Source organism: Puma concolor, chromosome A3, assembly GCF_028749965.1.
Source record: "Puma concolor isolate L17-30 chromosome A3, mPumCon1.1.hap2, whole genome shotgun sequence".
NCBI lineage: Eukaryota > Metazoa > Chordata > Mammalia > Carnivora > Felidae > Puma > Puma concolor.
Window position 1 is genome coordinate 23689962 of NC_141669.1, and position 23703 is coordinate 23713664.

At 40.3% G+C, this 23703-nt stretch overlaps 1 protein-coding gene across 4 annotated transcripts in view; it reads left to right on the plus strand.

Annotated features, from left to right (window-relative positions):
- CLIP4 (CAP-Gly domain containing linker protein family member 4) overlaps window positions 1–23703 on the plus strand; it is an 83322-nt gene that overhangs the window by 43401 nt on the left and 16218 nt on the right. For all 4 annotated transcript variants that reach the window (XM_086700285.1, XM_086700286.1, XM_086700284.1 and 1 more), the window contains 6 exons: window positions 1556–1691; window positions 9007–9144; window positions 13616–13705; window positions 14486–14629; window positions 18222–18356; window positions 21810–21933. In XM_086700285.1, coding sequence (XP_086556411.1) covers window positions 1556–1691; window positions 9007–9144; window positions 13616–13705; window positions 14486–14629; window positions 18222–18356; window positions 21810–21933 — 767 coding nt within the window. The remainder of the gene's footprint in view (window positions 1–1555; window positions 1692–9006; window positions 9145–13615; window positions 13706–14485; window positions 14630–18221; window positions 18357–21809; window positions 21934–23703) is intronic.

The following is a 23703-nucleotide window of genomic DNA, read 5'->3' on the forward strand; positions in this document are numbered from 1 at the left end:
ACCCATGAACCCCGGGAGATCATGACCTGAGCTGAAGTCGGCTGCTTGACTGAGCCACCCAGGTGCCCCCTTTCTTACTATTCTTTAAATGACTGAGGGGGTGTAACAGTGTCCTGCTTTCATTCATGATGTTTGCAGTTTGTGTCCTCTCTTATTTTTCTCTTGGTCTCTAGCTAGAAGTTTATTAATCTTATTTATCCTTACAGATAACCGGCTTTTGGTTTCATTGATATTCTTTATTATTTTTCTGTTCTTAATTTCTTATCTTTATCATTTCTTTCCTTTGGCTTGCTTTGTGTCTTCACTTTCTAGTTTTTTAAAATGGAAGTTTAGGCTCTCCAGACGCCGCCGTCCGCCCGGCGCGCGCTCTCCGCTCCCTTCTCGCGGCGGCCGGGCGGGTCCGACTCCGAGAGGCAGGTACCGCGAGGACGGGGGAGCGCGTGGGAGCGCGCGGAGCTGAGGAGGCGCGGCCTGTGAGAGGCGACGTGGGGAGGGGCCGCTCCCGCGCCGCGCGCTCTTCCAGGCTCGGTGAGCGGCCGAGGCCACGAGGGTGGGAGGGCGCGGAGCAGCGCGCGGTCCCAGGACGGCGGTGGAGCGGGGGGCCGCCGGTTCGGGAGTGGGCGCTGGGATGTTACCGGTGACCTCATCCGCGAGCTCTTCCTGGGTCTGCCCTAACCTTCGTCTGCTCGTGGGTCGCGGCCCAGGAATGGTGTCTCCGTTCTCCCCGGCAACCCTTAAATTCAAAGGGACTCGAGGGGCTGCTCAGGTCTCGAGCTCACCCATGGGATGCTCTCTCCCTCCCTCTCTATCCCTTCTCCATTTGGGCGCGCGCTCTCTCTCAAAATAAATAACCTTTTTTAAAAAAGGATTTGAGGGGCGCCTGGGTGGCTCAGTCGGTTGAGCGTCCGACTTCGGCTCAGGTCACGATCTCGCAGTCCGTGAGTTCGAGCCCCGCGTCGGGCTCTGGGCTGACGGCTCAGAGCCTGGAGCCTGCTTCGGAATCTGTGTCTCCCTCTCTCTCTGCCCCTCCCCCGTTCATGCTCTGTCTCTCTCTGTCTCAAATAAACGTTAAAAAAAATTTTTTTTTAAAAAGGAAAAAAAAAAAAAATAAAATGGAAGTTTAGATCATTGATTTGAGGCCTTTTCTAACACCAGTGTTTAATGCTATGGATTTCCCTCTAAGCACTGCTTTTGTTGCATCCCACAAATTTTCATGTATCATGTTATCATTTTCACTCAATTCAAAGTGTTTTTAAATTCCCTTGCGATTTTCTCTTTCACCGTGGGCTATTTGGGAGTATATTGTTTAATTTCCAAATATTTGGAGATTTTCCAAGATCGGTTGTTGGGTGCATACAGATTTAGGATTCTTGTGTCTTTTTGGTGACTTGACTGTTATAATTATATAATATTTCCTTTTGTCCCTGGTAATATTACTGTTCTGAAGTCTGCTTTGAGAGAATAGTTTTTAAAAACTTCTATAAAATTTGCAAGAGTAGCACATTTAGAGTTACTAGTAATCCTCAAAATGTATTCTGATTTATGTTTTCTTTAGGTTGGAACATTAAGATTTTGTGGAACAACTGAATTTGCAAGTGGGCACTGGGCTGGCATTGAGTTGGATGAACCAGAAGGAAAAAACAATGGAAGTGTTGGGAAAATCCAGTACTTTAAATGTGCCCCCAAATATGGTAAGGGAGATACAGTCTAACTTAATGAGAATTAGTTTAAGATAATCAGATTTACTCTTTTATGGCTTTTAAATAAAACTTTCCTATGTAGTAAATGAAGGGGCTGCCCTGTTCTTGCTATGAGCAGTACATTGATTGGGAGATGATGTCTCACCAGGAGTACACCCGGCTCTCTGCACCTCCGTCGGTCCTGCCCAGGGTACTCTCAAGGCTGAGGAAGGGACTTCGTTATCAAGGAAGTGCAGAGCTCTGGAGGTGGAAAAGCTTGAAAACTTCGAATAGCAAACGAGGCCAACTTTATAACTGTACTGCTGAGACGGGATGATTCTTTCTCTTTCTGACAGATGTTTGTTTAAATTCACATTCTCTCTCTCTCTGTCACACACACACACACACACACACACACACACACACACCCCTTGACATATTGAATTGAATTTGTCACTTACTATTTTGTGAATATTTTTCCTTGCCATGAAATATTCTTCTAGAACATTAATTTCCTTGGTTGTTCAGTATTTCATATCAGCTCCACAAGGAGGCACTATGATTTAATGCTGAAGTCCTTGCTTAGAGTCTGACTGCTTGGGTACGAATCAGTTTCCCTACCTACCAGCTGTGTGACCTTAATTCTCTTTTTGTGCCTCAGTTTGTCTTCAGTAAATGGGGCTAACAATACCTCAAGAGTTTGTATGATAAATATATAAAGCACCTTGAATAGTGCTTGATTCCCTCTTAGTACTCAACAAATGGTAGCTATTTGCTAACTGTTATGCATTTATCAAAGTTACTAGTTTTCTTTTGTCATACACTTAAAATGGAGCATCATTTTTTGGTGGATTATTAATTTTTTTTCTTTATAAAACTGTTTTTTGTATAAAATTTGAAAAATATAAAAAAGGTTAAAAGAAGAAGATAAAATCACCGATATATTTCCATTTAATCCTTTTCATGAAATTTGGATTATATAGTTATATGTATTTTACATTTTTACTTGACATGCTATTATAATTAAAATTTTTTTTAATCTTTATTTTTGAGAGAGGGACAGAGTGTGAGCGGGGGAGGAGCTGAGGGGAGGGAGATACAGAATCAGAAGAAGGCTCCAGGGCCTGAGCTGTCAGCACAGAGCCCAATGCAGGGCCCAAACTCACGAACCATGAGATCATGACTTGAGCTGATGTCGGACACTTAACCGACTGAGCCACCCAGGCGCCCCAAAATGCTATTATAATTTACCCAAATCATTAAATATTGTTAGAAAATGTGATTTTTTAATGGCTCCATTTTCTTTAATTTTTCCAATATGATGGCTGAAAGTTTCTTTTTTTTTTTTTTTTTTTAATTTTTTTTTTTAACGTTTATTTATTTTTGGGACAGAGAGAGACAGAGCATGAATGGGGGAGGGGCAGAGAGAGAGGGAGACACAGAATCGGAAGCAGCTCCAGGCTCTGAGCCATCAGCCCAGAGCCCGACGCGGGGCTCGAACTCACGGACCGTGAGATTGTGACCTGAGCCGAAGTCGGACGCTTAACCGACTGAGCCACCCAGGCGCCCCGATGGCTGAAAGTTTCTATGTTTGAATTCATATTTCTTCGATTGTGGTGAAAATGTTTTATTGTGATACATACACACACACACACAGTGTCATCCTGGCAATTGCCCAGAAATACTTGTTCGTATTACTTACTAAATGATTGAGATTGAGATATTAGTGGGTTTTTAAAAACTTTAGAAACACAAATACATACTTAAGATATTAAATTCTCACAGTTATTACAGATGTTTTGCCCAGTTTTTCATTTGCCTTTGAACTTCATTTGCAGTGTTTTGGCACAGAGTTTTATGTAGTTAAGACTTTTTCTTTATAACTTCTTACATTGCTTTTATGCTTAGATACTTCTTCCTAATCCAAGGATTAATTTAAAATTATATATTTTATTCTTTTGAATGTTTTAATTTTTTACGCTGAGTTATTTAACCCATTTGGAATGTATTTGGTTAGTTGGGTGGAGTTAAGAATTTAATTTTAATTTTCCTCTGTTAGCTAATTTTGGTAACTGTCAAACAGACTGAAGGCAAGAGCAAAACTGCTAGCAACCTACAGGGCAGATGTCAGTCAGGTTCCTGGGAAATGCTTTGATTGTAACAGAATGCATGTTGCCCCCAGATCTCATCATCCCAAGGAGAGGCATGTTTGATGAGGACAAAGCTGGATACCCCAAGGACCTGCTTCTGTCCCTTTTACATGCTTAAAGGGGAGTTTTGGGCAGGGCAATGATCATGTGTTGGATTTAAAAATAGGGTTACCCTAAGAAGCCGAAGAACCCTAAGCAGAAGCCGAAGAATTTGTCTCTTCTCAGCAACAGTTATTATTATTTTTTCTCCCCTCTTAACTCTTATCAGTTTTCCTCTGGCTTGTGCTTCCTTCATTATAAATTAAGTTCTTATAAATGCTATCATCAGTTTCAGGATTTTTTGTTCAACTGATCTGTTCATTCTAGCATATATTAGATTTTTTATTTTTATTTTATTAAAAAAACTTTTAAAAATATTTATTTTTGAGAGAGAGAGAAAGAGATAGAGAGAGATAGAGCGAGCACAAGCAGGGAAGGGGCAGAGACAGACGGAGACACAGAATCTGAAGCAGGCTCCAGGCTCTGAGCTGTCAGCACAGAGCGTGACATGGGGCTTAAACTCACGAGCCATGAGATCATGACCTGAGCTGAAGTCGGATGCTTAACTGATTGAGCCACCCAGGTGCCCCTAGATTTTTTAAATTGTAGAAATTTTATAATAATTTTTGAGACCTTTTTTTAGAGCAATTTAGGTTCAAAACAAAATTGAGACGAAGGTGCTGGATTTTCCTGTGTATCCCCTGTTCCCATGCATGTGTGGCCACCCCCCATTACCAGCATCCCTTCATCAGAGGCTACGTTTCTTAAAATAGATGAACCTGCACCGACTTTTCATCATCACTCAAAGCCCATAGTTTCCACTGGGGTTCACTTCTTGTGTGGTACATTCTGTGGGTTTGGACAAATGTTTAGTGACATGTCTCTATCATTACAGTATCATACAGAGTGTTTTCACCTTCCTAAAAATCCTCTGTGCTCCGCCTGTTCATCCCTTCCCCTCCCTCAATGCCTGGTAACCACTGATCTTTTTACTGTCTTCTTAGTTTTGTCTTTTCCAGAATGTCATATCATTGGGATTATACAATATGAACGTGGCGTCTTCAGAGTGGCTTCTTTCACTGAGTAACTTGCATTTAAGTTTCCTCCATGTCTTTTTATGGCTTCCTAGTTTATGCCTTGTTAGCGCTGAATTAATATTCCATTGTCTGGATATATTGCAATTTATTTACCCATTCATCTACTAAAGGATATCTTGTTTGCTTCTAAGTTTTGGCAATTATGAAAATTTTATAATAAATTTTAATACTTAGCAAAACTGGGGTGCCTGGGTGGCTCAGTTGGTTAAGCACTGACTCTTGTTTTCAGTTCAGGTCAGATCTCATGGTTTGTGAGGTTGAGTCCCACATTGGGCTCTGCACTGACAGCGTGGAGCCTGCTTGGGATTCTCTGTCTCCCTGTCTCTCAGCTTCTCTCTCTCTCTCTCTCTCTCTCACAAATAAATAAATAAACATTAAAAAAATACTTGGTAATACCATTTTTATGTATTTTAATAAGTTTAATAATTACCAAAATGAATACATGTACCTAGTTCAGTAAGTCAAATTGTATCATAAAGTTTATTAAAAACATTAGTTAAATCCTTCCCTGGCTTGTCCTTCCCTGACCCTGAGTCCTGCTCTTTAGAGGCAGGAACTATTTCAACTTCTTCGGTTGTATCTTCTGATATTAGTATTTATATTTATAAATAAGATATTTATATGAATCTCTCCTGATTTTTCCAATTTTATTCATTTATTTATGTATGTATGTATGTATGTATGTATGTATGTATGTATGTATGTATTCCTTCCTTCCTTAAGATTTTATTTTTATATAATCTCCATGTGTAATGTGAGGCTTGAACTCACAACCCCAAGAACAAGAGTTGCATGCTCTACTGACTAGGCCAGACAGGTGCCCTTGATTTTTCCAATTTTAGACATTTATTGACTTTATACTCTGAGGAAAGAGTTTTTTTCTTTATTATTCTAAGTCAGTTTTTTTTCTCAGTTTACTTATTTGTTTTGGCAGAGCACATCCTTCAGTAGCTTTTTGACAAAAGTTGTGTCCATCCTAAAAATTTTTTTGAAACCTTCCATCCTAAAAATATGTTTATTCCTACTCTCACACTTTATATGATTGTTTGACGGGATAAGAAATGTCAGGTTGGAACTCACATTCTTTCAGTATTTAGAAAATTATACTCTATTGTCTGATGGAGTTTGGCAGACTTTTTCTGTAAAAGGCCCGAGTAAATATTTTAGGCTTTGAGGGCCACCCAGTGTCTTGTTTGCAGTATTCAGCTGCCCTGTTGTAGTGAAGAAGCAGCTGTGGACAGTGTGTGAACACATGGGCGTGGGTGTGTTCAAACAGAACTTTACAAAAATAGGTGGCAGGTGGGATGTGGCTCCTGGGCCATTGGCTCGTCAGCTATTATCTTGAGCTTCCAGTGTTGCTGTGGGGAAGTTTCAAAATCTTTCTTCTGTTTTTGACTCCCTCCCCCTCCCCCACCTTTGGAAGCTTCTTTGGAAGCTTTTGGTATTTTTTCTCCTTTTTATCATTTCTTTTTTCTTTAGAGTTTGTTTCATTTTTATTCCTTGCTAATATTTCAGTGGAGTTTTGGCAGGAGTTGTGGTAAAACAAAACGGGCCATGTTGATCTAGAAACCTATTACTCTTCTGTTTAAAAATAATTCTTCCTAAAAAAAATAATTCTTCCTACGTGTTCACTGTAGTTAAGTTTTACAGTTATATGTTGAGATTTGGGAAAAAATCCCACCAGTATTTTGATTAGCGTGAGTTACTGAATAGATATATCAGCCCATATTGTGTGTGCATTGTGGGCTTTGGTTGCATCCAGTCATGGCTTTACATTTATTTTGGTTCTCCCAAATGATCTATTCAATTGAGAAAACTGGAAGAATGAGAACTATATAGGTGAGGTTTTATATGCTATAAAAATCTATTAAAGCAATGGAATTAAATATTTTTTTAAAAGTATTATGTGAAATAATATGATGTGGAAATTTTCTACTAAGACCTTGAAAGAAAAAGCGTATAACTTTCCTCAGATTGAGAAAAAACCACCCATTAAGCAACATTATTATGGTATTAATGACAAATTTAAAAGATAACTCATAGTCTGAGTGCTCTCATAAGTATGTTTCGGTTTTTAGTTTTTTACAGTCTTTCTTATATCCACACATAACATTTTTTTCAGATAAAACCATAGCATAATCAAACATGTAACTTCATGTTTATTTACTTGATTTAATTTTCATACTTTTCTGTATTTCTTTACAATTTGTATTATTTCACTTCTTGATGGTGATGTAATAGTTCATTGCCAAATAATCGTTTTCTCCTACTTATGAATAGAATTGCATTGATGACACATTCAGATACAGTCTTTTCCTCACATTTGGATTTTTTTTGGTGATTAATTTCCAAAAGTATAATTGGATCATAGCAGTAAACTAGAAATTGTTTTGGCTTCACAAATCTATCGATATTTTTCCTTATACGAATGTAACTTTTGTAACCTTTGTGATCATCTTTAAGTATAAATACTTCTTTATAATTAATGCCACAAAGAGGATTAGGTCAGAATTTTTGTCTTCCATTAATATTGTACAAATTTACATTTCTGGAGTATAAAATAATTTCTGTCTTCCAACCCTTGGCAATTGGATGTAGTTATCACACTGTAGTGTGTGTGTGTGTGTGTGTGTATTTGGCAAGGAAAAGAGTTTAGAGAAAAGGATAGAAACTCAAGGAAAATATGCTAGGTGGGAGACAGAAGAGAGAACATTGTGGAGAAGTCAGAAGAGAGTAAAATCAGGAGAAAGTAATATAAAATCCCAAGGAGGAAAGCATTTCATGATTAGCGGAAAAGGCATACAGTTAGCACTTTTTGGTTATTAACAAAACACTCACTTTTGGTAGTCTTGAGCATTTCTACAGACCCATTTTAAAAAAAGTTATTTTTGGGGCGCCTGGGTGGCGCAGTCGGTTAGGCGTCCGACTTCAGCCAGGTCACGATCTCGCGGTCCGTGAGTTCGAGCCCCGCGTCAGGCTCTGGGCTGATGGCTCGGAGCCTGGAGCCTGTTTCTGATTCTGTGTCTCCCTCTCTCTCTGCCCCTCCCCTGTTCATGCTCTGTCTCTCTCTGTCCCAAAAATAAATAAAAAACGTTGAAAAAAAAATTTAAAAAAAAAAGTTATTTTTAATGTACATATTACATTTTGGTCACAGTATGTCTTTATTAGATTGTAAACACCCGATGGAAGAGTGTGATATACATATTATGACTTTTTTTATCATTTAAAATGTCTTAGCCAGATAATCTTTGTATTTGTAGTCTATACACTATCTCTAATGTCTATGCATACTTATTTATACTGGATATTTCACTGCCTGGATAAACTCCTCTTTTTTAAATGGAATTTTATACTCTGAGCTGCTGCAGATCCGCAGGCCCTCCCTCTGTCCCCACATGCCTCCCCTCCCAAGCACGCACTGTGCTGTTTATGATTGTCAGGAGCTGAGGGCTAGGCCTTTTGGGAAGATTATATTTTGTACTGGAGAGTATTTTTTATATCCCTACTATGTGTAAGGCACTGAAATTAGGTACAGTGGGGAAATGCAGAAATGAATAATGTTTGAATTTCATCTTCCAAAGGTGTACAGCCTGGTAGAGAAATAGAACAAGGGCATAAAAAGCTGTCGTGTGGGGAAAATATGTCCTAAAGGAGACACAAAGTGACACAGATGAATAGTTTGTATGCTCTGAAGTGCACTATTATTTGCCAGTAGCCTAGTCAGAAATCATTATGATGGAATGATGGACAAGTATTACCTTCACTCATTTCTCTTTTCCCTGAATTTCACTTAATACCTGATAATGCATCTTTTATGTGATTTTTAAATTACTGTGTATGTTGTTCATCTCGACAACTAGATTGTAAGCTCTCTGAGGGTAAGTGTTGTGTCTTTCTTTTTCCTGTCTCTCCCTACAGGATTCCCGGTAGGCACTAAAAAAGAACTTAAACATTTATATTATCAAATGGTTGTACTTGCCCCTTTATTGGAAATGCTTTTAATTGTTTAGCACTAACTCAAGCTCTACGTTCCTCCCTTAGGTATATTTGCACCTCTTTCAAAGATCAGTAAAGCAAAAGATCGAAGGAAGAATACAGTACACACCTCTGCAAAAGCTGTGCCTCTTATCAGGTCCCAGAAAATTGATGTAGCTCATGTAACGTCCAAAGTAAATACTGGTAGGTCAAGCCAGAAAGTTAAATCTTTTATTCAGCATATTTCTTTCTTTTGTGGAATGCCTTATATTTAGCTTGCTTCACCCTTTTTTGTTAGATAACTGTGGAACCTGAATTTAATAAAACCCACATCTCACGTGGTTTTAAACATCAGTCATGGTTTATGATTTCGATTCCTGACAACAATACTATACATTTGTTCCTTTCTTTCCTACCACCCGGAAACCTTCATCACTGGCTAATGTAACCTCCAAGCTAGATTTTATACCTCCAGTAGATCCTTATAAACATAACTAGCTTTATGTTTCTCACCTATTCAAGAATTTTAGTGCCTTCTCTTTTTTTTTTTTTTTTTTTTTTTTTAAACGTTTATTTATTTTTGGGACAGAGAGAGACAGAGCATGAATGGGGGAGGGGCAGAGAGAGAGGGAGACACAGAATTGGAAACAGGCTCCAGGCTCTGAGCCATCAGCCCAGAGCCCGACGCGGGGCTCGAACTCACGGACCGTGAGATCGTGACCTGGCTGAAGTCGGACGCTTAACCGACTGCGCCACCCAGGCGCCCCTAGTGCCTTCTCTTTTAATCAGAAAATATTCTGACTCTGAGTCCTTCCTGTATTCGATGGGATCTCTGGCTGCCTCCATAGGTGAACTGTGGTTTCATGTCTCACTGTCTTGTGCATATGTTGTCTTCCTTCTTCCCTCCATACTTTGTCTCGTGCTGCTTCTCTGGGTGAAGTAATTTGACTCATGCCTTTTGAGGTCCTGGATGTGCTTTACCTCTTTATTCAGATGCTGTTTCTCCAAGAAAACTTCGCTGATGACCCAGATCACTTTGGTGTCTCCATTCTCTCTAATTCTGTGTACACTTGTATCCATACCACACAATTCTTTGTTATCTTGGGTCTTTTCCTCCATTTGCTTTATTTGTGCAGATCTTTTATTCTTTCAGCAAAATTTTAAACTTTAAATGGGCTATGAGAGTGTTTTGTACTTTCGTATTCACGGTAGTAGTACATAGCACAAAATAGACCCTTGGTAAGTACTTGCTAACTTATCAGTGGCTGAAGCAGAAAGGCTTTCTACTGTGATTAAGGGATTTTGCCCAAGAATTTGGTTGGCCTTTCTACTCTCTTCCATTGAGCTATTTAAATATCTCTGTGTCAGTAGTGGACTTCATAACTAGTAAAAACATAAATCGTGATATCTAGTAAAGGAAAGCTTCCTACCTTATTCTTGAACAGTGTCTTGCCTATTTGGATCCTTGTAAGTCATACTTCCATATAAATTTTAGAGTAAGCTATTAAGTTTCTTTTAAAAAATATCTGCTGAAGTTTTATTGGTTTTGCATTTTAAACCATAAGTCAGTTTGGGAAGAACTGACATCTTTACAATATTCAGTCTTTTAATTATAAGCTTGGGATATTGCTTTATTTAATTGGGTCCTTTAAAAATATCTCAGGAAGGTTTTATAATTTTCTCTATAGCTATCTTGTACCAGTTTTGTTAGGTCTGTTCCTGGGTACTTCATACTTTTTGATGCACTTGTAAATGGTATCCTTTAAACCTGAAACCCAGAAGTTCACAGCCATTATGGGAAGAAAGCCCAAAGAGAAGCCCTGGGGGTCCCCTACTAGACAGGAAATGGAGGAAATCCCTTTTTTAAAAAAGATAGATTTTTTTTTATATTCCTTTGGTTCTTTCCCTCCCCAGTCCCTAGGCAGTCCTTCACGGTGCAGTAGCAGCCGTGGGTGGCTGGGTACCAGAAACCCCAAGGGAGGAAGACCCTTCTCTCTCACCAGAGAAACTGTGGTTCCAGGAATAGGGATGGAATCTCTCCAATAGTTTGTCTTCTTTTTACTCACTGCTTGTCCCCAAAGGCAGAGTCAGTCCCCAGAGACTGTATGACAGAGCAAGGGAACTAAAGCCTAGGCACCCTGCCCTGATACCAGGAAGGGGTGCTTCCAGGAGCAGGAAAGTGTCAGGGAGACTGTGGAGAGGAGGGAGCTCAAGAAAGTGGTCTCAAAATGTTGGCTGTGAACTCCTGGGCTTACTCTCAACTTGTACACGTGTGGATCTGACCACGGGCTTTGGTCTCCAGGGTAGACCACTGCCCAGGTCCCAGACACTACTGGATGGCACAACCTTTGAGAAGGATCCCAAAAGGCTTTGGAAACTGAACTGGCATTGGAAGCACAGCGTCCAGAAGGTGGGGAGGGATGGCCAGCCTGAACCTAACTGGGTTGAGTCCTTGCTAAAACAAAATGGTAAACATTCTGCATAGGATTTAAACAAGATCCAGAGTCCCACAACATAATGTATTTAAAATGTACAGGATGCAATCTAAAATTGCTCAAAATACGAAAAACCAGGAAAATCTCAACATCTGTTAAGGAAAAAGATAATCAAAGGTTGCCAACCCTGACATGACACAGACATGACACAGATAAAGGCTTTAAATAATATATTATAACCATCCTCTATGAATTAAGGTTAATTCTTGAAACAAGTGGAAAGAAAGTTCAGAGGAATGAGGATGTGAAAAAGAACCAAGCGATGTGTGAGCATGGGCACATGCGCACACACTAATGAGTGTGGTTAAAACTGGGGTGCCCCAGGATTCATGGATTGTATCAATGTTGGTATCCTGGCTACATTTGGGGAAATTGGGCAAAGTATGCAAGAGATCTCCCTGTATTACTCATACAACTACATGCGAATCTCCAGAAATCTCAATTCAAAAATTCAGATAACAGGGGCACCTGCGTGGCTCAGTTGGTTAAGTGTCCGACTTTGGCTTAGGTCATCATCTCATGGTTCATGAGTTCAAGCCCTGTGTTGGGCTCTGTACTGACAGAGCAGAGCCTGGAGCCTGCTTCAGATTCTGTGTCTCCCTCTCTCTGCCCCTCCCCGGCGTGCTTGCTCAAGAAATAAACATTAAAACTAGTTCAAATAAGGAAGGGCCAAATGGATATTTTAAAACTGAAAAATAAGAAATGAACTCTCTGTGGGGTGCTTGCACAAAGTCTCTGTTACCCACCCCTCTGTTCAGTTCCTGCTGTTGTCCTTCTGGTCCTCGTTCTACCTGTTGTAGTAACTCCTCTCTGGTCTGTGCTTCCTGTCTCTGCCCATCCAGTTTCCTTCTAAATTTTGCTGCCAGGGTGACAGCGTTCCCCCATCTGTTCATGCCAGCCCTCTTTCACGCAAAGTCCATCAGAGGCTCATTCCTTCCACAAGAGGACTGATTCCTTATCTGGCACCATCGTCCCTTGAGATTTCACTCTGACCTATCTATCCAGTCTTACTTCTTCCATATCCCAAAGTGTTCTTTATTCCAGCCAAGCTACTTATCCTCCCTGACCCTGTCTCTTAAGATTTTTTTCTTTTTGTCCATCTAGAATGCCTACCTTCAATTCTTTCTGACCATCCCTCCACTGTGCTCTGGAAGAAGTCTTACCTGTCCTTCAAGACCTATCTCAGAATGTCATCTTCTCGAGACATTAATTTATCTTTGTAGCCATGATTATTGTCTCCCTTTTCTATGTTAGCGCTTATCGATAAATGCCCTCATATTTTAGTTATTTAGTTATCCATGCTCCCTATCTATCTACCATACTGGATTGAAAAGATTCTTTCAGGCTGAGACCAGGTCTTGCTCATGTTTGTGATGCTCAGAGTATAGTTCCTCACTCCAGTGCTTCCTAAGTGAGAAGAACTGAAATGGATGCTTAATGGAATTTAGAACTGGGTGCGGTCTATTAGGTTTCCTATTTAAACAGTTTGGTTCTGGAGAATGGAAACAGAAGTCTGAATAAGGCGAAGTATTATTCATGAGCTTTTTCTTTTTTAAAGTGAGTTTGTTTGTGAGACTTGGGTGTGGTGATAGTTATCTTCAGAGCACCCAGGGCAGAGAGTGGGGGGTTTCTTACTGTCTGACATTCACTTTGATGAATAGTGGCTATCATGATTTGCAAAAATTTTTACCCAGAGTTCACTATCTAAATAGAAAATCTGTTGTAATGGGTTTGCGCGCATATGAGTGAAGTCTGTAAGTTGTTTGCAAGTCCTAGTGGGTGGGTGGGTGGCGGTGGTGCTTCAGCTGTGAGGTTCACTCTACCTGCTGGCATTGTGCAGACACACTACTGAGTGTGCAAAGTGTCAAACAACTAGGCACCTGTGCTTTAAATGTTTTACTGTATTTAGAATTCCTTAGTGGATTGTTAAATAGGTTTAAAAGAGACTTTAGTGGTATTTGAGGAAATTGGGTTTTTCAGATGGAGAGGCTAAGAATGCGTTTTTTCCCCTCTTTATGTATTGAAATATTGGTCCCTGCTGTCTGCGAATTGATTATCCAACATGTTTTCAGAAGTGGATAAGATTTAGATAATGAGGGATGTCTGTACACAAAAAAGCAAATACATTTTCATGTTTAATGTTAAAGTTCTTGCTGAAAGTGTTTGTTTTTATGTGGTAGGATTAATGACCTCCAAAAAAGATAGTGCTTCTGAATCAACACTTTCATTGCCTCCTGGTGAAGAATCAAAACCTGTAACAGACAAAGAGGGTAAGATAATTTTATAACTTCCATTCTAAAAATTTAATTTACTGATGGAACTTTAAAATAATACAGTGATAAAGCTTATAAAGGGCTAAGTTTTAAAGTTTTTAAGGAAAAAATCTTTATAGTAGAAAATCATCCTTGAAAATACCTTCAGCAGCTCGTCATAAAGTATATACGTGGTTTTGGCATAAAATCCTATACTGTGTATCCACGTACACTTAAATTAGAGAGCAATCCGATTAGATTAAGAGGGAGACTGAAAGAAAATTCCCCAGTATAGATGGCTTCATAAGAATGTTTCAAAGTTGCCTTCAGCTGTCAAATCATTGGGTGAATAGAGCATGGGTAGAAAATTCAAGAGTATTCCTGCTTGCCTTCATTAACTCAAAACATTTTAATACTATCTTTTTGTAACCTTAAATTAATAGCATTTTAAAATATAAATAGGATGGATTCTACTAAGCCATCTAAAGTGGGAGGTGAGAGAGAGTGGTGGGTAGAATAGGTAAGTAGTCACCTTCAGTTAATGATGTGACAGTACTCTTCTGTGAAAGAGTGTCCTCGTCCGGCGTGAATCATTAAAATACAGTTGCTTGGGTTATAAAGTCTTGTCTGTATGAACTACCGTATGTTTGGATGAAACCGGGCATTTAATTCAACATTGGATAATCCACAGAGGAAGCTAAATGGAGGGTTTCAGAGGGATTTACCTGGAAAAGCATCTTAGTGGCTCATTTCTTACTTTTCACCCTTCTCTGTGTTCTTTTCCTTTACCTGTTTTAGTTACCCTGCTTGGATCCGTCAGCAGCTCCTCCTCTACATCGTCTTTGGAACACAAACCAAGCTACCCCAAGAAGCTGAATGCACGTAGCAATGGCAAGAAGACAGTGAGCAAAAGCCCATCTGTCTCCTCTAGAGCCAGTGCTGGTATCTATGGCTTTTTCAACCAGGCTTTCTTGGTGTTTTTTATCTTGGTTTGTTTGTAAGTAGATTTGCTCTTTTTAAATGTGTAGAAGGAAACTTTTACTTCAGTCAGATTGAACTACTTGTCCTCTTCTGTCTTTCCCGTGGCCCCCACCCCTCTCCCCTTCGTGGGCATCCTCTGTCTCCCTGCCTTTCTCCCGGTGCCCCTGCCACTTCCCTTATCTGGACTGACTTCTTCCCTTTCCGATGCATCTAATGCCTTTGGCTCTTTAAGGGCTATTTTAGAACTTTATGATAGCTCCTCAAATATGTGGAAACCGTATGGTTATTATCTTTCTTACTTCTTTTCTAATCTAGACCTAACAATAACTAATGTGGATTGTATACTTATTATTTCAGGTTCTAGTCTAAGCCTTTTACACACCTTATTTCACTTAATTCTCAGAACAAACCTGTGGGTAGGTACTATTATTATCATCCTCATTTTATGAATGAGGAAACCGAGACTTAGGGAGGTAAGTCTTCGGTGCCTGATGGCGGTTTCTAAGTGGGACGCCCGGGCTTCATCCTGAGGTCCGTCTGATGCTTTCTCTGCTGCTGTTATGGTTTGCCTCCATCCCAGCTCTTCCTCATGCTCCCGGGTCTCCAGACCCCTGGCGGTCAGCCTGTAGAGAGCTGGACTGCCGCCTGGCAGCATAAGTACAGTGTAGGGCTGCTCCTGCAGTTTGCTGACCACACGGTGTCATTGGCTCAGACGGAGCCTTATGCTGGCGCTCTTCATTCTGCTGCTCCATATAGGGCTGTACATGTATTTTCATGCAATTTAATGTTAGAGGTTTTATCCCTCTGAATTTGGTTTCATACATCTGGAATATTAGCTTTTTCACCTACTTTTGTGTCATCTGAGTATATAAAGTTCGAGTCCTTGTTTAAAACTATGTACGAGAGGGTCAGAGGCTCTCCTGACAGGTTGACTGTTGTGTTGGGGCTTTTTTTTCTTTTAAATGTTTATTTATTTTTGAGAGAGAGAAAGAATGAGACAGAGCAGGAGCAGGGGAGAAGCAGAGAGAGAGGGAGAAACAGAATCTGAAGCAGGCTCTAGGCTCTGAGCTGTCAGCACAGAGCCTGATGTAGGGCTCAAACTCACAAACTGTGAGATCGTGACCTGAGCTGAAGTCAACCACTGAGCCACCCAAGTACCCCTGATGGGGCTTTTTAACTCGCCCTGAGTCCTGCCCAACCTCGTGCGGCCCATAGTTCTCCAGCTGCGAGTGAGCATATAGAAAACACTTCATAGCTGACTTCTTGCCCAAATCAGCATATATGGAATATGTTGCAGTTCACTTATTTACCTACATAGCAACCTCGTCCAGAAAGGAAATGAAGCCATTTTGGCATAAATTGTTTTCAGTGAACCTCATAATAGTTCCCAGATTCTCTTTCGAATGCTTGTTAACAGTTGTACTGAACCAATATTTTATTATAGAAAATGTTGATGACGGGATTTTTTCTCTTTAAAATACTGATTGTACGTGGTGGGGAGGGGCCCTCAGCAGTAGCACTGGCATAACACACCTACAAGCTGAAACTGTAAAAGCAGAGAACCTAGAAGTTTTGCCTGAAATTGTTCACCTGGAACCTGTATTCTCTGAGTAGATGCTCTTTCCCTTTTAAGCCGTTTCTGCCCAGCCCTCTGAGGAACAGAGGTGAGAGGACCGGGCATGCAGCTGTCCTGCTGCCCTCGTTTTAGTCACATTCATAGAAGGCCTTCTTCACTTGGGATTTGGGTTTTTGAATTACCCTTTTTGCCTGTTACAAGAAGTAGCTCCAGTGTGCCTACTTATTTAATGTTTTTCCCCTCTTTATAAATTTGAGTGGTATGTAGGCTTAGATAATAGTAGATGAAAAGAGTTGTCAATTGGAATGAGAAAGAGGAACTTGTAGGAAGGGAGGCAGAGAGAATAGGAGATCCATGAGAGAAACCCATGTTGGGGACCCCAGGAACATTTCCCCAGGACACTTTCCTAGAGTGAGTAGATATTTCACTTTCCTGTAGGCTTGCATTTGAGGGGTGCGGACGTACGGGGAAGTTAGGGTACAGGGGAGCAGAAGGAGCAGACCAGGGGAATGGCAGGGGTAGGGGAGGAAGTCTGTGTTTTTAACGTCATTGTATCCCGTTGTTGAATGTGCTGTCCTTGGGCCATGAAATAGCCTGGGGACCCACCCGGGAACTTGGGCCCACTGTAGGGCCCGGCCTTTAATCCTGGTATGCCCTTGACTACCTGGGAACACCATGTCTTAGTTAGTTTCTGAGTTTGTATCTTATCTATAATTATAATTCTACGAAGAGCACTTTGTAAACTGTGAAGTGCTGTAGAAATATTAGTTATTATGAAGGCCTAAGACTTTTTAGTATAGCGCTTATTCCAGAACTTCCTTCTCTCTGGGTTTATGTTCCTCGTTTGTTGCCATGTCTTTAGTCTCTCTCCCTTTGGCAGTGTGATTAACCCTCTGTCCCCTGCCTTCCCAGATTATTGCTATTCAGGTCTGTTTATGGACTGATGGGAGAAGCCTCAAGGGCCCACTTTTTCTCTGTTATATCAGAACAGCTTTCTAGACAGTCTTTCTCTAGGACTTCCGATGTTTCACAGTGGGCATTTCAGGGATTAGGTTTGAATCAAGGGGAGGGGGAGTGGTTTCGTTTCTAATAAGGAGATCAGTTGGAGGTAATTGGAAACTTACAGCAATTTTCACTTTGAAATCACCTTCCTGTATGTATATTATACACTGAGTTCCAATGAATTACTTTCTAATTGTAGCATTTTAGTAGAATAGGGATTGGTACACTACAGTGCGTGGGCCAAATCCAACCCACCACCTATTTTTGTAAAGTCGTATTGGAACACGCCATGCCCGTTTTGTGTCTGCGTGCGTTTGTGCTGCAGTAGCAGAGCTGAGTCGTCGTGACAGAGACGGTATCCCCCGCACAGACTAAAATCCTCCCTCTCTGGCCCTTTACAGAAAAAGCATCCTGGCCTCTGCTCTAGTAGAGCGTGCCCCGGGCGATCTGGATAGGATGGGTACTGTACCAGGAACCGTGTGTATTAAATTCCCATGGCAATAATTTTTTTTCAGGAAACCCTTCAAAAATTTTTTGAATATATTGACCTCACATGTGAGAGCCATGCTTGTAGATAATGTATATAATGAAAGGTGTCACGGGGCACCTGGGTGACTCAGTCAGTTGAGCCTCTGACTTTGGCTCAGGTCATGATCTCATGTCTCGTGAGTTCGAACTCCACGTTGGGCTGTGCGCTGAGATCCTGGAGCCTGCTTTGGATTCTGTGTTTCCCTCTCTTTCTGCCCCTCCACTGCTCATTCTCTCTCTCTCTCTCTCTCTCAAAAATAAATAAACATTAAAAAAATTAAATAATGAAAGGCATCATATGTTAAAATCTTCAACTAGTTAGACTGGTTAGAATACATAGTGGTTTTTTGGCTAATATGCTTTTTGAGTTTGTTTGTTTTTTTTCCTCCCCTTTTTCTCCTGCTCTTTTTCTGCCCTTTCCCCTTCCTCCACCAACCAATTAAACAGGTTTGAATTCCTCAGCAGCATCTGTAGCAAATAACAGCCGCTCTTCTGGAGAGCTCCACCTGGGAGATCGCGTACTGGTGGTAGGCCAGAGAATTGGCGTCATTAAATTCTTCGGGACAACGAACTTTGCTCCAGGTAACTTGTCTGTGCATTCTTTGCTCAGTTTGCATGCTTTAGAATACAAAAGGTTTAAAATTTTACGTGGGTAAAACTTAACTGTAGAGAATTCTTGGTTAACAGTTGTCGTGGATGTTAGCTCTGGCACCGAAAAAGCGATACAGTGATAAAACCAGACTGTTTGTACTCAGGTTGACTCTTGTCCATAAATTTTCCTCGCCAGCTGTGTTTTAAATTGTCTGGTGTTAAAATTAGTTGTTATTCTCCCAACTTGACTTTCACTGATTGCCAAGCGTGCTAAATAACAGAGAGAAAATATTAGGATTAGATATTTGCTAAGGATAATCTTAAAATGAGTTCACGGCATAGAGCATTTATCAGAGTGGCTTGGAGAGAAAAGCCAGCAACAGGGTTTAAGGGAAAATGAAAAAGCTTTTGTGCACCCTGGGACCTTAAAAACACATGTTCGTGTATTTATATATTCATTCCAACCTAGACTTAATATTGTGTTTCCAAAAGTAAAGATTAGCTTTCTTTTGCATTTTCAGTGATTAAAAAAATTTTTTTTAATGTTTATTTTTGAGACAGAGGAGACAGAGCATGAACAGGGGAGGGTCAGAGAGAGAGGGAGACACAGAATCCAAAGGAGGCTCCAAGTTCTGAGCTGTCAGCACAGAGCCTGACGCGGGGCTCAAACTCACGACCGTGACATCATGACCTGAGCCGAAGTCGGACGCACATTTTCAGTGATTTTAATTTCAAATGTAGAAGCCAGTTGAGTGAAACCATGTTTGTGTGTTTTAAATGGCAATATGCTATTTTGACACATGGTGGCATTGCAGCATTTGAGGAAAAGGTTACCGAGACCACTGATTTTAAGTTTGTAGCATTCTGTCAAGAACTGTGAAGGATCTGAGATTTTACCCCACCTGTGTAGTTGCCACAGCTTCATAGATGCTGATGGAAGACTTTAGGCTCCTGATTCAGACACAGCCCTTTCATACTCACAGCAGCAGCAGAAACCAGTGTGTCAGCATTTTCCTACACTTGCTCCCTGAGCCCCCGTTCCCAGGGGGTGACACCTGCACACGCAGTGGTTTATGCTAACAGGAGAAGGGCCCTGAGCATAAGGGATCAGAACCTCTGTATTAGACAGCAAGCATGCCTGTGTTTTGTGTGGGCCGGCCGCCCACACTCTGTCCTCCAAGGTTGCCCTCTGTGCAGACATCCATGGAAGGACAGGAAGTGCCTCTGTTCATAAAACATGCAGAAACATGAGCGAGCCATGGAGAATTGTCTCCCTGCACAGACTTTTTCATTATACCACTTATAATTGCAACCCAGCTAATTGATTTGAGATGGGCTATGTGTTGTATAATTCATGTCTCTCATAGGTCTCCAGGTAGTAATTGAGATTAGTTAGGATGGTCTTAATATAGTTCTCAAATAAAAACCTAAGAATCCCAAAGGTAGGGTATTTTTTTTTTCACAATCTCCATGTCTTTGGAGTTTCCTTTCTCTCTCTTAAACAAGGTTAGAATGGTTTGATTCACTGGCTACAAGTCATTGTTTTCCATTGACTTTTCATTTTTCAATTCCTGATTTTAAGCATTTAGAAGTGTGGGAAGTCATAAGAAAACATAGAAGTTGGAAAGTTTTCTGTTGAAGTCATCCTGTCTTTTTAGAAAGTAGTAGCATGTGTTTCTTGTGGCATCAAAATTTCAATCAGTCGGTGTTAGGGAATGGTGCTACTATCGAGGCTTTTTACCGATTGTAAGATCTAGGCCTGAGGGAGGTCATTTGGCCTCTTTAGCCTTTTCTATTGGAAAGAAAATGACCATTTGAGTGGGAAGCGATACATACCATTACCAGACTGTGTGTACTCACAATTGCTGGCACTTGTCATAATGTCTTTCTGTGGTATGTTACCCATTTTCGAGAGTCATATGGTAAACGTGTCCCCGTTATGTGGTATGTTAAAGTGGGAACACTGTAACGGTGGCACTCAGAGAAATAAAAATGGCAACCAGACAACCCTGGTTAATGACATTCAGAAGTATGATGCTCTATTCCCAGAGCATGAGTTTGACTAAGCAGTAGGTTTGTATGCATTACTCGCACGCTGTTTAAGTATGGAAGACAGTGGTCATGCATTAGTCTTTTCAACACAAAAGTATCTAGAAATGGGCTCAAGTGTCATCTTTTTGAACATGAGAGGAAAAGACTGAAGAACTTTTAGGTTGTCATTTTTAAGGGTATATTGGCTCTTTGAATTCGTAATCTGAAAGAAACAATATTTTTGTATTCTAATTTGCAGTAAATTTCTCAATGTCTGTGTTTTTATTTTTTATTTGATGCTGATTGTAAGAGGCCAAAGGCAATTACTACTGTATTCTCCTTTTAAACAAAAACAAATGGGCCATTAGACACTTAAAATTTTTTTTAAATGTTTATTTCTTTCTGAGAGAGAGAGAGAGAGAGAGAGAGAGAAAGAGGGAGAGAATGAGCGGGGGTGGGGCAGAGAGAGAGGGAGACAGAATCTGAAGCAGGTGCCAGGCTCTGAGCTGTCAGCACAGACATGTTCGAATCCATGAACCATGACATCATGACCTGAGTGGAAGTTGGACGCTTAACCAGCTGAGCCACCCAAGTGCCCCTAGACCATTAGACACTTTTAAGTGGTCTTGGGGTACCCTCAACTTGAGAATCCTTATTCTAGGAGTATATATGTCTATACTTAGACTAGGAGTATATGTCCATTTACATAATTCTTACCACACTAAAAGCAACCTCATTGCTTTAACTTTAGGTTCTCTAGAAAAGGAAGTCCTATAATTTTCCTCAGAGCCGTCCCTTTTATATACTTAAAAGCCTTTTAGAGAATTCTTCCTGCTAGGTAATCTAAATCTTTTCGCTAAGGTTGAATATGATTTTTCTTTTTACCCTGGCTGGGGCAAAAAAGAAAAGAAGAGTCACCATGAAGTCTTGTTGTATTTTCCGTATTACTTTTGACCTTCTTTAATTATTTAAGAACTGTTTGTGGTGTTGTAATGTTGGGAGGAGAAAATGAAAATATTATATGTTCATTTTATGATTTATACAGCTCAGTATTTTTTTGTGCTGTATTTCTCTCAAACACACCATATTCCTGAGTCAAGGACGGTTTCTTTTTCATTATAGCTTTTAGATACATTTTGGCCATACACTACTTGCATAATAGCTAATTTGTGCCAAATTTGTGTATTTTCTCTCTCTCCTTTAACATACATAATTCGGCTTGTGAAATGTTTTTCCTGTTTATTTTTTTAAATTTTCAAATTTTATCATTTGAAAACTTAACGATCATGATGCTCTTCCATCATTTTGGTCATATATGAAAGTGTCAAGCCATCCAGGCTTTGGGTTTTTATAATAGCATAACAATTTTGGATACAGTGCAAATGCTTTTAAAATTCAATATTCTTGTTCTAGGATATTGGTACGGTATAGAGCTTGAGAAACCCCATGGCAAGAATGATGGCTCAGTTGGAGGTGTGCAGTATTTTAGTTGTTCTCCGAGATACGGAATATTTGCTCCCCCATCCAGAGTACAAAGGTGAGAAGGATGGCATTTATGCTTATTCACAAGGCTTTTTGTAATTTGCAATGGTTTATAGTGAGAGTTCCTCGTTTTGTATTAAAGACATGCACTGCACTGACTACAGCTCGTGTCTTCTTTCAAGGGGTTAACCAACCACCTTCTTCAGAGAGAAGGCTCATGGAAAGCTAAATTTGCTTTGCTGAGGATTTGCAATTTTAAAACCCTCCTTTATTCCTCATTTGCAAACCCTATGAGTATGTGTAGGCTATTAGAAGTGGCGTTTGCTGCTAAGAACAGTGAGAGCAGCAAGCTTAATCTGTCATGCAAACAAAAGTAAAAATGCTCTCTGATTGCTTCAGTCACATCCTAACTACATTAAATTTCCTGCCAGCAGGCACCCCATTCATTCTCCTACAAACCTAATGGAACCAAAATGGCTTTTTCCTCTGATTTCTTTAGTTTTCAAAAATAGATAGGCAGTAGATCTTTGGGGGAAGTGAAGCTTTAAGGATTTATATATAATATACCTCCTCAGTGTTTCTCCTTAAGATGGTACACTTTTGTAGCTGCTCACTCTGGCTTTAAAAAATTAAGTTGAGCAGAAACAAGTTCTTGTGAAATTCCAGGTACCATTATGGGAAATGACTTATGTGCTGAAAGAAGTTGGCTTGGCGTGCTTCTCAGTAGATGGGAAATGGGATACTAATCTTTAAATAGGAAATAACGTCTATGGTGTGATCACGTTCATGAGAATGGATCGGCCATCGCATCCCGAGAGTCCCATCTAGTTCCCTTCTAGCTAGACTGTGTGACTGCCTCCTGGCACATCTTATCGCTTTTATGTCTGTTTTCCCCTTCACTTTGTTTCTCTTAATAGCTACATGCAATTTTTATATTAATTTCCTTCTTTGATGTATCTGATACAATTTTTTTCTTGTTATTTATGACAGAGTATTGAACATATATAATGCTTTGCAGTTTATGAAGTAACTTCAATTAAATGTTGTTTCATTTGATCCTAATAAGTATTTGGTCAAGCAATCTGGAAAATAACAGTAACTGTGACAAAAATTTATTGAGCATTTAGTAAATGGTGTGCTCTGTACAGTGTATTTTAGACGCATATTTCAAATCCAGTGAGTTGTAAGGTATTGTGATTATTTTATTTTGCCAATGAAGAGAAGTTTCAGGGAGAAAGTGACTTAGCTAAAGTCATATAGTGTAGGGAAGCAAAAAGTTTCCTCTATCCTCTTAGGGTCAGTAGCTGAGTGGGGGGTGGGATAGGGTGTCTGTGAACTAGATTGACAGCAGATAGATTAACAGGAGAAAAGGCATACAAATTTATTACATTTAAATTTGCCAGCACCTGGGCACCACAGAAAGAAGCGAATACCCAAAGGAGTGGTGAGATTGGAGAGCTTATAGACCATCTTACTGGGAGAAAGGCCTCTGAAGGGAGGGCAGCTGGTTTTCTGGAAAGATAACGGGCCCTTGGGAAAATGGGTGGGAGGTGAGATAGTTGGTGACAGCGTCTCTCTGGGTGTGGCGTTAACTTCCCGTCTCCTCCTCTGGGATGCCAGTCTGTCTTCCCTGCTTGATGTAACTTGGGGAGGGCAGAGTCCTTCTCTTTGGAGCACCTGTTTTAGGCAGATAAGGGGAGTTCAGAGAAAGCCTCTTCCCGCATTCGTCGATTCTCAAATGTCTTTAGTTCAAAATAATCCTTATGGCAGAGCAGCATGTTTGGTAGTGGCTCATTTTGGTCTCTCCTACACTAGTTAATGACGG